The following is a 13,906-nucleotide window of genomic DNA, read 5'->3' on the forward strand; positions in this document are numbered from 1 at the left end:
AACATGGGTGGACCTAGAGATTATCATACTAAGTGAAGTCTGAAAGAGAAAGACAAATACCATATAATATCACATGTATGTGGAATCTCCAATATGACAGAAATGAACTTATCTATGAAACAGAAACAGACTCAGACATAGAGAACAGACCTGTGGTTGACAAAGGAGAGGGGGGTGAAGGAGGGAAGGATTCGGAGTTTGGGATTAGCAGATGCAAACTATTATAGGATGGATAAACAACAAGGTCCTACCATATAGCACAGGGAACTATATTCCATACCCTGCAATAAATCATAATGGAAAAGAACATAAAAAAGAATATATATGTATATCTGAATCACTTTGCTGTGCAGCAGAAATTGACACTATAAGTCAACTATACTTCAGTAAAATAAATTTTTTAAAAAGAAGTGCACAAATGTAGATCAGTTTGTTAGAACACATTGAGGATGCCATCCTTCCCTGTCAGGACACTGCTTCCTCTGCCTAGAATATTTTTAATCTCTTCTTTAATAACTCCTACTTTCCTTTTAAGCTTAGCTAAAATGTTACCTCCTATATCAGTTTCCTGTGACCGCTATAACAAATTACCACAAACTTGTCTTAAAACAACACAAACATATCATCTTATAGTTCTAGAGGTCAGAAGTCAAACATGGGTCTCACTGGGCTACAATCCAGATATCAGCAAGACTGCATTTTTCTGGACCCTCTAGGGAGAGCTCATTTTGTAGCCTTTTCTAGCTTCTAGAGGCTGCCTGCATTCCTTCACTCAGAGCCCCCTCGCTTTATCTTCAAATGCAGAAATGTAGCATCTCCCCCTCTCTCCAACCTCTGCTCCCATCCTTATGTCTTCTCTCTCTGACCCTAACTCTATTGCCTCACTCTTAGAAGCATCCTCCTGATTACACCTGGCCCACCTGGATAATGCAGGACCATCTCCCCATCTCAAGGCCCTTAACTTAATCACCTCTGCAAAGTCCCTTTTGTAATGTAAGGATACAGATTCACAAATTCCAGGGATTAAGAAGTTGGCATCTTGGCTGGGGTGAAGGGGTGTATTATTCAGCCTTCCGTACCTCCTCTTGAAGTTTTCTTAACCTTTTGAGTTAGAATTAGTTTCTTTTCCTCTGGATTCCACAATCATCTGCATTTACCTTTATCTTTTTTTTTTTTTTAGCTTTTTGTAAATTGAAGTATATTTGATGTACAATATTGTGTAAGTTACAGGTGTACAACGTAGTGATTCACAATTTTTAAAAGTTACACTCCATTTATAGTTATTATAAAATATTGGCTGTATTCCCTGCATTGTGGAATATATCCTTGTAGCGTACTTACTTTATACATAGTAGTTTGTACCTATTAATCCCCTGCCCCTATCTTGGTCCCTCGCCTGTTCCCTCTCCCCACTGGTAACCACTGGTTTGTTTTTTATATCTGAGTCTGTTTCTTTTTTGTTATATTCACCATATAAAAAAATACGACAATAAAAAAATTTTGTGTTATTTTTCAGATTCTGCATAGAAATGATATCATACAGTATTTATCTTTCTCTGTCTGACTTATTTCACATAGCGTAATACCCTCCAAGTCCATCCATGTTTCTGCAAATGGCAAATTTTCTTTTTTTATGACTAATATTCCATTGAATATTATCTTCTTTATCCATTCATCTGTTGATGGACACTTAGGTTGCTTCCATATCTTGGCAATTGTAAGTAATGCTGCTGTGAACACTGTATCTTTTCGAATTAGTGTTTTTGTTTTTTTCAGATGTATGCCCAAGAGTGAAATTGCTCTGTCGTGTGTGGTAATTCTATTTTTAGTGTTTTGAGAAACCTCCATACAGTTTTCCACAATGGCTGCAATGTGTAGGAGTGTTCCCTTTTCTCCACATCCTCTCCAAAACTTGCCTTTTGTTTTCCTTTTGATGATAGTCGTCTTGCTATGTGTGAGGTGCTATATGCAGTTTTGATTTGCATTTCCCTGATGGTTAGTGATGTTGAGCATCTTTTCATGTGTCTCTTGGCCATCTGAATGTCCTCTTTAGAAAAATGTCTATTCAGGTCCTCTTTCCATTTTTATAATCAGGTTGTTTGTTTTTTGATGTTGAGTTGCATGAGCTGTTTATATGTTTCATATCAACCCCTTATCTGTCATATCATTTGCAAATATTTTCTCCAATTCAGTAGGTTGTATTTTTGTTTGCTTATGGTTTCCTTTGCTCTGCAAAAGCTTTTAAGGTTAATTAGGTCCCATTTGTTTATTTTTGCTTTTATTTCCTTTGCTTTAGGAGATACATCATACGTTTGGGCCTTTAATCCATTTTGAGGGTTTTTTGGGGTTTTTTTGTGTTTTTTTTTTTTTTTTTTTTTGTATATGGTGTGAGGAAATTTTCTAATTTCATTCTTTATATGTATCTGTCCAGTTTTCCCAGTACCACTTATTGAAGAGACTGTCTTTTCTCCACTGTATATTCTTGACTCTTTTGTCATAGGTTAATTGATCATAAGTGCATGGGTTTATTTCTGGACTCTCTGTTCTATTCCATTGATCTATTTTTCTGTTTTTGTACCAGTACCATACTGTTTTGATTACTGTAGCTTTGTAGTATAGTCTGAAGTCAGGAAACCTAACTCCTTCAGCTCTGTTCTTCTTTCTGAAGATATTATTGGCTATAGGGGATCTTTTGTGTTTCCACACACATTTTAAAGTTATTTGTCCCTGTTCTGTGAAAAATACCCTTGGTATTTTGATAGGGGTTTCACTGAATCTGTAGATTGCCTTGGGTAGTATGGTCATCTTAACAATATTAATTCTTCCAGTACATGAACGTGGTATATCTTTCATCTGTTTGTGTCGTCCTCAATTTCTTTCATTAGTGTCTTATAGTTTTCCAAGTACAGGTCTTTTACATCCTTAGGTAGCTTTATTCCTAGGTAGTTTTATTCCAGTTTTTATTCTTTTCGAGGTGATGGTAAATGGGATTGTTTCCTTAATTTCTCCTTCTGATAGTTCATTATTAATACAGAAATGCAACAGATTTCTGTATATTAATTTTGTATCCTGAAACTTTACTGAATTCATTGATTAGCTCTGTTAGTTTTCTGGTGTTGTCTTTAGGATCTTCTATGTATGGTATCATGTCATTTGCAAACAGTGACAGTATTACTTCTTTCTTTTCAATTTGGATTCCTTTTATTATTTTTTTCTCTGATTGCAGAAGCTAGGACTTCCAAAGCTATGTTAAATAAACATAGCAAGAGTGGTCATCCTTGTCTTGTTACTGATCTTAGAGGAAATGCTTTCAGCTTTTCACCATCGAGTGTGATGTTAGCTATGGGTTTGTCATATATAGCCTTCATTATGTCGAGGTATATTCCCATTTATGCCCATTTTCTGGAGAGTTTTTGTCATAAATGGATGTTGAATTTTGTCAAAAGCTTTTCTGCATCTATTGATGTGATCATATGGTTTTTATTCTTCAATTTGTTAATGTGGTGTATCACATTGATTGATTTGCAGATATTGAAAAATCCTTGCATCTGTGGGACAAATCCCACTTGATCATGGTGTATGATTCTTTTAATGTACTGTTGGATTCAGTTTGCTAGTATTGTTGCTGAGGATTTTTGCATCTGTGCTCATCAGTGATATTGGCCTGAATTTTCTTTTTTGTGTGATATCTTTGTCTGGTTTAGGTATCGGGGTGAGGCTGAACTCATGGAAAGAGTTTGGAAGTGCTCCCTCCCCTGCAATTTCTTTGGAATAGTTTGAGAAGGATAGGTATTAACTCTTCTCTAAATGTTTGGTAGAATTCACCTGTGAAGCCATCTGATCTTCAACTTTTGTTTGTTGGGAGTTTTTTAACTATGGATTCAATTTCATTACTGGTAATCGGTCTATTCATATTATCTATTTCTTCCTGGTTCAGTCTTGGGAGATTGTACATTTCTAAGAATTTGCCCATTTCTTCTAGGTTGTCCATTTTCATGGCATATAGTTGTTCATAGTAGTCTCTTACGCTCTTCTGTATTTTTGTGGGGTTGGTTGTAATTTACCTTTTCCATTTCTGGTTTTATTGATTTGGGCCCTCTCTCTGTTTTTCTTGATGAGTCTGGCTAAAGGTTTATCAATTATGCTTATCTTTCCAAAGAACCAGCTGTTAGTTTCATTGATCTTTTGTATTTTTTTCTTTCTTTTTTTTTTTTAGTCTCTAGTTTGTTTATTTCTGCTCTGATCTTTATTATATCTTTCCTTCTACTAACTTTGGCTTTTGTTTGTTCTTCTTTATCTAGTTCCTTTAGGTGTAAGGATAAGTTGTGGTTTTTTTGTTTGTTTTTGTTTTGTTTTTTTGGCAATACGTGGGCCTCACTCTCCCGTTGCGGAGCACAGGCTCCAGACACGCAGGCTCAGCGGCCATGGCTCATGGGCCCAGCCGCCCCGCGGCACGTGGGATCTTCCCGGACCGGGGCACGAACCCGTGTCCCCTGCATCGGCAGGTAGACTCTCAACCACTGCACCACCAGGGAAGCCCAAGGATAAGTTGTTTACTTGAGATTTTTCTTGTTTCCCGAGGTAGGCTTGTATTGCTATAAACTTTCCTCTTAGAACTGCTTTTGCTGAGTCCCAGAGATTTTGGATGATTGTGTTTCCATATTCATTTGTCTCCAGGTATTTTTTATTTCCTCTTTGAGTTCTTCAGTGATACGTTGGTTGTTTAGTAGCATACTGTGTAGCCTCCACATGTTTAGGTGTTTTTTAAAATTTTTTTTGCAGTTTTTTCTTGTAGTTGATTTCTATGTATATATCTTTAGTATGGAGAGTTTTAGAACTATTTTGAAATTTGGGGTTAATCTTTCTACCTTTACTATTATTTTCTTGGTGGCAACTTCATCTGTGCAGTCAGAATGGCCTAAATCTGGACCTGGGACTCCCTCAGTTACCTCTATGTAAAGGAGAGGGGTGCCTTTCTAGCTGGGAATGAGAGCAGATAGAGGAGCAGGATTTCTAACCCAAAGCCCTGCTCTACCAGCTACTAGCACAGAGCAGCACCAATTTCTCAGTTTCCTCATCTGTAACATGGAAATAATTCTAGTATGCGCCACATGTGTTTCTTGTGAGTATTGATGAATGAACATATGAAAATTACTTAGAACAGTGATTGGCACATAATATTCCCTCAAAACTGTTAGTTATTAGTATTTCTGTTTTGTGAGATTATTGTAAGGATTAAAGGGACAGTAGATAAACCACAGCACCGTGCCTTACGCACAGTAAATTCTCAACACAGTCTAGCTTTTGATTTGTCATTATTGTCTGTACTAAATACAACAGTTAAATAAGTCAAAATAGTGAAGAAAATGTTGTGTTTCAAAGATAGGAGTTTCATGAAATGGACTCAAATTTGTGCCAACAATCTGCATAATTCCAGGCTCTCTTATCTTAGGTTAAAAGATATGAAGGTTCAGTAATGTTGCAATGGATAGATTTTATTAGTGTCAATGATGAAATAATAATAATCACTGCAGACTTCTAAATATTATGAAGTGTTTTTAAATATATCATTTCATGGGGCCTTAAAGTGACAATGTTAACCCCAGGCAGTATCTAGCAATCTAAGGGCTATTTGATTATTGAAGCTTCCCGGATTATTATCATCCTGGTCACATAATAGACATTGTGTCCTTTCTATCATAGGCTATTCAAGGGTTGCCTATTTGTTCCCAAGGCAAATTGAACCATTCCCCTCAAAAGTTTACAGTAAATAGAATAGAAACTTCTGGAATCATCTTCCTCTCTCACAAATGAAGAAACAGCAAAGTGGTACAGCATCTCAGCTGTTCCAAGTTCCTCAAATCAGTTTTACTTTTGCAAAACCGGCCCTCCGACTTCCTATATCCTGTGAGCTGCCTTACGAGCAACATGACCGGCAGCCACATTTGTTGTAATTTTTTAAATATGTGGAAAAAAAGCAAGATATCGACCATGTATTACCTTAACCAAGATGCCAAATTATCTAACTTGTTTCTCCAGGCGAGCAGCCCGACCACAGGGACAGCTCCCAGGAGCCAGTCAAGGTTGTCTGTCTGTCCATCCACTCAGGACATCTGCAGGTAAGTGCCCAGCAAATGATCCCATTTGGTGTGTTTTTAGACCAGTGCTTTGTACTCTTGCTGTGTTTGCTGAGACTGTGTGACTCTTGCCTCTGCCTTACATTGTCTGTGGATAATTTATACCAGCCTAATTTTTCTCCCTTAGTGCATTTCCCTCATTTGATCTTTATTTACCAACTTTGCGTCCGTGCTGTCATTTTCATCGCTCTCTCTCTCTGTTTTCCCATGGCTTTCCTCTCCATTCCCATTCTCCATCCTTCGCCTGCTGCTTTGTCTAGATCTGCCATCTTACATGACATGTCAGAAGCCTCATTTGAGCAAAGCACCCCTGTCGTGGTGCTGAGCCCTGCTAGGAAGGAGTCTGGTAAGAAATCAGTAAAACAGAGGCCTAGGAGGAAGAGGAGGGCTGCTCTGAGGTACGAGCACACAGAAGAACAAGTGAAAGGGAGAAGAAAGGATTTTCACCTCCAAATCCCCAGCCACCGATGGAGTGAGACTGACACAGATTCTTCAGATTCATCGTCCACCGATGAGAGTCACTGGATTCAGGCAAAACGAAGAGCCCAACTGAAATTCCGCCTGTCTCGGAGAAGGAGAAATAAGAAACCAAGTGGAAGCTTGGATGAGTCTTCCGCTCCTAATGAAATCCATCCAGTACATTTACGATCCAAAGACAAAAAGCACCCGGAGCTGACCGAGTGTGAGAGCTACTCTTTAAATCTCCACAGAGGAAAAGGCACAACATACCAAGGATGCAGTGTTTCCCTGCCAAGACGGTCCTCTGACATTAAGAGACCGTCAGGGAAGGATGAGGAAAGCAGAGGCAGGTACCACCACAGGGATCCTCGGCTCTTGCACAGGCCTGGGCAAAATGAAACAATCAAGAGCATGTTTTCAGAGACAGATTCCAGCACTGAAATGCTGGCAGTCAAAGAAGATGGCAAGCCTGTGGAGGATGCAGGATTCCTTCAGAAGCCTCCTGCCACCTACCATGATGGGTCTGATCATTTAAAAGCATGCAGGTCAGTCACTCCAGAGAAAGACTTGATTACATCCAACTATATCTCCTCCTGCTGTGAATTACGTGTGTGTGTGTGTCACCTACCCTCAAAACATAACCTTTATTCATACTTTATTCATACTTTATAACCTTTATTCATACTTTATTCATACTGTCCAATTGGATATAGGGTGATAAAACGAGCAAAGGGCTGGGAAGAACAATGCACAAGTATCCATGGGTTTGAATGCTGTTCCAGAATACAGTTAGATTTTCCCCTCCCCCTTCTTTCAACTGAATAATGACTTATCCTGGTCAAAAAACTGACAAACCAATTGAGTTTGTCCTATCCCTACTCTCGGTAAGACAAGAATTGTGGAGGAAACATGAGTGAGAGCGTGAAACTTTACTCTTCAGTGCAAATCTGGTGAACTGTTAGCACTCTGACAGAGGATATTCAGGGCTTGGGGGGTTTAAGGTCAGATTTTTGTATCAGAAAAATTTCCTCTGCAGTTGGTGCTAATTTGTTCTCCAGTTATCTGACTCAGCAGGATAATTCGAGACTGAAAGGGCACAGAAACAAGTCACGGACATGTCTGCGGGGTTGCTGGGGCCTTCGGGGAAGGAGACCACATTAACTTTGGTGATAATTGTGTACTAAAAGTTTTCAATGTGTAGACAATTCATAGCTATGAGACTGCTTGTTTGCACTTTTTACCCGACTGGATACAATTTTCAAAATAACCTAAAATTTAAAAGAATGATGTAACTATCCAGGCTAGTATGCACAAATAAGACAATGTTAAACAAAACAAATATTTTGGATTTTCCTGTTATACCCAGTCATTTAAGTTGCTTGGATTCTGTTCGGGAGCAAGTGATGTTTTTGTTGCATAATGCTTGGTTTTGGGGGCTTATTTTTATGAAAGTTGAAGTTATTTTATAAAACATGTATGTTTCATGTGAATCACGTGACCCAGAGAACACCTCCTATGTACATTCAGGGCAGGACGAGAAGGAGGATTAAGCTCTGGATGTAAATAACATTGTAATGGTTTGTTCCTCTGAAAGTTTTATGAAATAGTCATTCATAAAATGTTCGTTCATTTATTCACTCAGGTGTTTATAATGCATCAGGCACTGAAACTATTACAGTGTATAAGATTTGTAGGGTCTCTGACATCTAGAGCTTACAATCTGATGGGAATAACAGACACGAAAGCTATTTCACAGTTAGTTACAATTGTGATAAGGAATGTAGGAGCGTATAATGTGGAAGGTTTACCTATTCTGGGAGATCAGAGAAGGACTCTCTTAAGGAAGTGACAAGCTGACTGAGGCTCAAGCATGACAGGAACTGATCAAGGAAAGAGCAGGGAAGGCCATCCAGGCAGCATGCCAGCAGGGTTCCAGGGAACTGAGAGCTGAATGCTGCTGGGGTGGGGGGGAGGTGGTGGAGCTGAGGCTAGAGAGGTGGAGAGCGCCCTGTAAAACACGCTAAGTGGTTTAAAACAGAAGTGACACCATTTGACTTAGATGCTAATACGAGTAAGTTTCTTGTAATCTGTTGACTATGATTTAAGTGTGACTTTGCTAAAATGTCTGGGGATGGACTAAAACACTATTTCTAGTCTAGATGAAGAACTCCCCAGTCATAGACATCTGTGGTCATTCCCCAAATCTACTTCCAGAGTAATTTAATGAAAGAGAGTCAGAAAAGCTAGTTGTAGGCTTAACGGTAATTGGAGAAAAAAGTAATGATTGTAATTAAAGTCATAGTGGCTGGCTCTCTGAAGTTAAAAGCACTGCTCTGGAGGAACATTTTCAAAGACAGAATATTTAACATAGACTTCTATTAATGAAAGTGAGATCGATGGACCTATAATCTTTATTTCTTACTGTGGGTTATCGTCAAAATACACCCACTAAGCAAATCCTATGAGCCGTATATTATACTGGGAGCTGAGGATAAAGTGACAGAAGACTTGATTCTTCCCTTAAGTGGCCTGTTTTCTAGTGGAAGAAATCAAATGTATACCCGAAAAGATGAATGTTCAAGATAGCACAGGGTAAGTTTAAGAAGAGGAATACTGGGCTTCCCTGGTGGCGCAGTGGGTGAGAATCTGCCCACTAATGCAGGGGACACGGGTTCGAGACCTGGTCTGGGAAGATCCCACGTGCCGCGGAGCAACTAGGCCCGTGAGCCACAGCTACTGAGCCTGCGCGTCTGGAGCCTGTGCTCCACAACAAGAGAGGCCGCAATAGTGAGAGGCCCGCGCACCGCGATGAAGAGTGGCCCCCGCTTGCCACAACTAGAGAAAGCCCTCGCACAGAAACGAAGACCCAACACAGCCAAAAATAAATTAATTAATTAATTAATTAAGAAGAGGAATACTACAGGAATTTGAAGAAAGAAAAATTGCTGAGAGCTGACATCATCCAAGAACCCCTTGAGAGGTGGGATTGGGGCTGAGAAAAGGAGAAGTTAGCCTGGCAGAGATGCATGGCCTGCATCCAGGCCCTCAAGGCAGGGCCCAGGCAGGGACTAGGGAATGCCACTGTGCACCCGGGAACTCTTTGTGAACTGTGTGACTGGGTTAGAAGGTTTGCATAGATGGATAACTAGAATATTTTTTAAAAAGACATTGTGAAGAAAACATGCATATCCTTCCAAGGAGCTTAACTCTGTTCCGTGCACCCCTGTTTTCAAACTGCCTTTCTGAGCCTCTGGGTGCCAAAGAGGCTGCCGAGGACAGTTCAAGGCAGTTGTGTTCCCGTTAGCCCATCTTTAACCAGAGGGTTGGGGTTCTATATAACATTCCTTTAAGGAAAAAAAAGAAGATTCCACTGTAAAAAAAATAATGTAGAACAGCCTTTGCTAAATCAAATAGGCTTGATGAAGAACAACTCGTAAGAGTAGTCACAGTGACACCAGTGATGTACCCGGAAAGGGACCTAGATTGAGGAGGAGGAGTGGTGATGTGGTGGAAGCAGCCTACTTCAGGGTGAGTAGGATGAGGATGGTAAAGGGGAACGAAAGGGAGGAACAAATGGCATGCAGGCATTTGCATCCCCCCAGGTGAGTGGGATCCCCCCAGGTGAGCAGGGTTACCCCCCTCCCCCAGGCCATCAGGAGCAATCTTAGTGCTTGCAGTCGGTGAGGGCAGAAGACAAAGAAGTCAGGAAAGACTCCAGACCTTGGAAGCTGGGAGGTAGTAAAAGCCGATGTTACTGACAGAGGCAGAGGAGGTCAGAGGCCAGTTGGTTAGGGAAAGACATGATGAGTTTAATTGCAGGCAGGCTATTTGTGGTGACGGTGTCGACTGTCCCAGGGTCGACTGTCGAGCAGATAACGTGAGTCACGTCACTGAAATGCAGGAGGGCAGTCACGGCTGGGTCTGTGTGATTTTTCAAGCAGTAGTGAACTATATACACAGACCAACACTAAACAGCTGCGTGTTTGCAATGGTCATTAGCGTCATGTATGAGCACAGGGCAATCGCATCAGGATATTAAAAATGAAAATCTCAAGGTCACGGAGGACATATAGATTTGGGTATCATTCTCAGGGAGGTGACTGAGATGCCTGGAAAGTGAATGAAGTCTCTGTATGAGATCATGTGTAGGAAAAAAGCCTCTGTATGGACCCAGCCCGAGCACCGGGGTCCCCTGCGTACAGAGGAAGATGAACTCGCACTCCTGCCGCTTGACATGGACAGGCAGGATGAGTCTCAGCTACAACCACAAAGCAGAAGCTCCTAAGCCCTTCTTCCTTTTTTCTTCCTGGCATTTAGTCCCACAGGGACGCTCTACCCACTCTTGACCTTCATCAAAGCCTCGCGCAGAGAAAGTTTCTCTACTACCTTCCTATAACTTAGAGGGAATTTAAATCATCATACTATCACACCCACACTTGTGGAGTAGGAAAGGCTTTGCCTTTTTTTTAAAGAAAATTTACATTAAAAAAAATCATGTTAGCTCATGCGTGAAACTTGTCAGTAGCCTCTTAGTTGCTGTCAGTGGCAAGTTCAAAATCTTTAATAGGATTTACAAGGGCCTGCATGATCTATCTGACCTGCCTACCCAGCTTCAACAGCATCATTAACAATGACCTACTCATGCCGGTCTGTCTTCAGGTCTCTGAAAGAGCCAGGCCTGTCCCTTTCAGGGCCTGGGATGCCTTCACGTTACCTACTCTGCCCTTCACCAGGCTAACTCCTGGTCATTCTTTCTTGACTTAAATGTCATTTCTTTAGGGAAACTTTTGTGATTCCCTAACTGACACTCAGGTCCCCTTCACTTCCATAGCATCATTTTTTTTATTTTATTGGACTATAGTTGATTTACAATGTTGTGTTAGTTTCAGGTGGACAGCATTGTGATTCAGTTACCATAACATAATTTTTAATTGCCAACATCTGTGTATTTTTGTGTTTGACGGTATCAGGTTTGCTCCCTGCCGCATCCAAAGTGCCTGGAACAGTGCCTGATAGATAGCACATACTCAGTATACAGTCTTTGATTGAATAGATTTAGGGAAAATAAATTTTTTGAAGGGAGTCATTCTTCCTATGTGAAATCATAGCAGTAAGTGGTGGATTACCTCTCCTGCAGTGGAGTCCCATGTAAAGAATATTCTTCATGAGCCTGTAAAAGGCAGACCACTGTCCCCACCCCCAGCGATTCTGATGCCCTTCCTCTGGGGTTGTGCCCATGACTTTGCGTTTCTAAAACATTCCCAAGTGATACAGATGCAGTTGATCCAGGGACCACGTTTTGAGAACCACTGTTCGATGCTACAGATTCTCCCTGGGCTTTCTGTGGGAAAGGCTGAGTTTGGGAAGCATAATTAGAGTTTTCTGTCATCCTCTGCGGAGTGCTGACACAAAAAGCACCAAATCAGATCACTTTCCTGTATTTCATGCTGTCATACCAGTGTGGGACAGGTCATCAAGCTAAAACCATAGACTGACAAAGTCCCAACTTTACCAGGAACTCAGCTGTCATGGTTTGACTATTGTTTCCCTTCAAACACACTTCCTCATCCCATCTATACCCACTTCTGTCAGTGAGTTCACAGATCCCCTGAATTCCAGTTTTGACAATGTTTTCTTCTCATTGGGTATATCTGGTCCCAACCAAGTTCTGCCACTTCCTCCAGATACTGCTTTGATCTGGGTCTTCTTACCCGTTACCACCATCCCTTTATGACTCTACACGTCTGTTCTCTCTCCACATCCACCGTTTACCCCCCGTTTTGGTTAGGACTCATCTCTCAGGTTAAGATTGGCTGAAACCAGTTCAAATGAGCTTGATGTCTTAGCCACAGAAATAGAAAATCTGGGTACACAGGTGCCCTCAGGGCCTCCAGAGAGTCAAGCAATGTGGTTCCCTCACTCTCTCTCCTTCTCTGTGTGGTTCTTATTTTCTCTGACTGCAGACAAGCTTCCTCTATACAGCAGAGGGAAGAAACATTGTGGACAGAGACAGTGGCAGGCTTACATTTTACCAGCAGTGGCTTAACAGAAAAGGGAAATGTTCTCTTCAAGCAGTTACATGAAATCCCAGAGAAGGAATAGAATTCGCCTGCCTTAGGTCACATCCATGGGCTAATCGCTGTCACCAGGGCATGGGTCGTTATGCTTGGACCCAGTCCTTGGGTGGGAAGGTTGGATTTAAAATATGGCTATGGGCAACCCCTTCAGAACCTTACGAATTGGGGAAAGAACACGTGAACACCAAAAAGAACAGCACTATACCGGAAGAAGTGGGGAAAGAATTATGAGCAGGAAAAAACAAAAAAAATGCAGTACAAGGTCCTACTATACAGCACAGTGAACTATATTCAATGCTCTGGGATAAACCATAATGGAAAAGAATATAAAAAAGAATATATATATGTATATGTATGACTGAATTACTTTGCTGTACAGCAGAAATTAACACAACATTGTAAATCAACTATACTTCAGTTAAAAAAAAAAAAAGGTAGTAGTGTTCAACCACCATCAAATGCAGTTCTTTCCTTCCTAAATGTCTTTCTCTTCCTCTCCAAACGCCCATATTTAGATATGCTTTCTCATGTTTATCCTCGTCCATGAAGCTTTTCCAAAGTATTCTGGTCCATGGTGACATTTTCCTTCCTGCAATTCCCATAACCTTTATTCTCAACATCACGTCTTTAGTATTCAGTCATTTTTTTAGTGGTTTCAAGTGTGTTGGTTCCCTTTTCTCTACACAACAAGCTCCTTGAAGGTAGGACTCACGTTTCACACCTATTCTGTGCCCTACGCAGTACTCAGAATAACTTGGGAATTTAGCAGTGGCTCACACGGAACTTTTGGAATGGCTTTGTAATCAGTGAAACCTAAGAGAGGAGACTTGCAAAAAACATGGGTACTATAATGGGAATTGGGTGACAGAGGGAATATTAAATTCTTTCAATGGTTTCATTAAAACAGGAAGAGCCCAAAAGTAAATAATAATTCCTGGTAATATTTTAGATCTATCTTGGGTTGGATGGTGAACTTGAAGGTATACTTTATGTTATTTTTCTCTAGCCTTCACCTTCATTAAGAAAAAATTTGAGGCAAATAGGATGAGAAAATGATAAAAAATAGTCTATATGTTGAGTTGTTTAATTGTTGCAATAATTTTGATCTGGGTATGGGAAAGTAGAGACAAAATTTCTAAAACTCCCAAGTGTTCATAGCAGAAGACTGCCTTTCAAAAGCAACAGAATCATGCGTTTTGACAAAGCACTGAGGTTTAGAAAATTGATTTAGAT

At 40.5% G+C, this 13,906-nt stretch overlaps 1 protein-coding gene across 20 annotated transcripts in view; it reads left to right on the plus strand.

Moving 5' to 3' along the window:
• The window catches only part of MARCHF1 (membrane associated ring-CH-type finger 1), a gene marked incomplete at its 3' end in the record, with an annotated part of 840,798 nt that overhangs the window by 748,750 nt on the left and 78,142 nt on the right, over positions 1–13,906 (plus strand). For 19 of the 20 annotated variants that reach the window (XM_079920607.1, XM_079920618.1, XM_079920608.1 and 16 more), the window contains one exon: positions 6,040–6,119. In XM_079920607.1, the coding sequence (XP_079776733.1) occupies positions 6,040–6,119 (80 nt within the window). Of the gene's footprint in view, positions 1–6,039; positions 6,120–6,397; positions 7,142–13,906 lie in introns of all 20 variants that reach the window. The other variant, XM_079920614.1, reaches the window with a different exon arrangement.

The sequence above is a fragment of the Stenella coeruleoalba genome, assembly GCF_951394435.1.
Source record: "Stenella coeruleoalba genome assembly, chromosome: 4".
In the NCBI taxonomy this organism is placed as follows: Eukaryota; Metazoa; Chordata; class Mammalia; order Artiodactyla; family Delphinidae; genus Stenella; species Stenella coeruleoalba.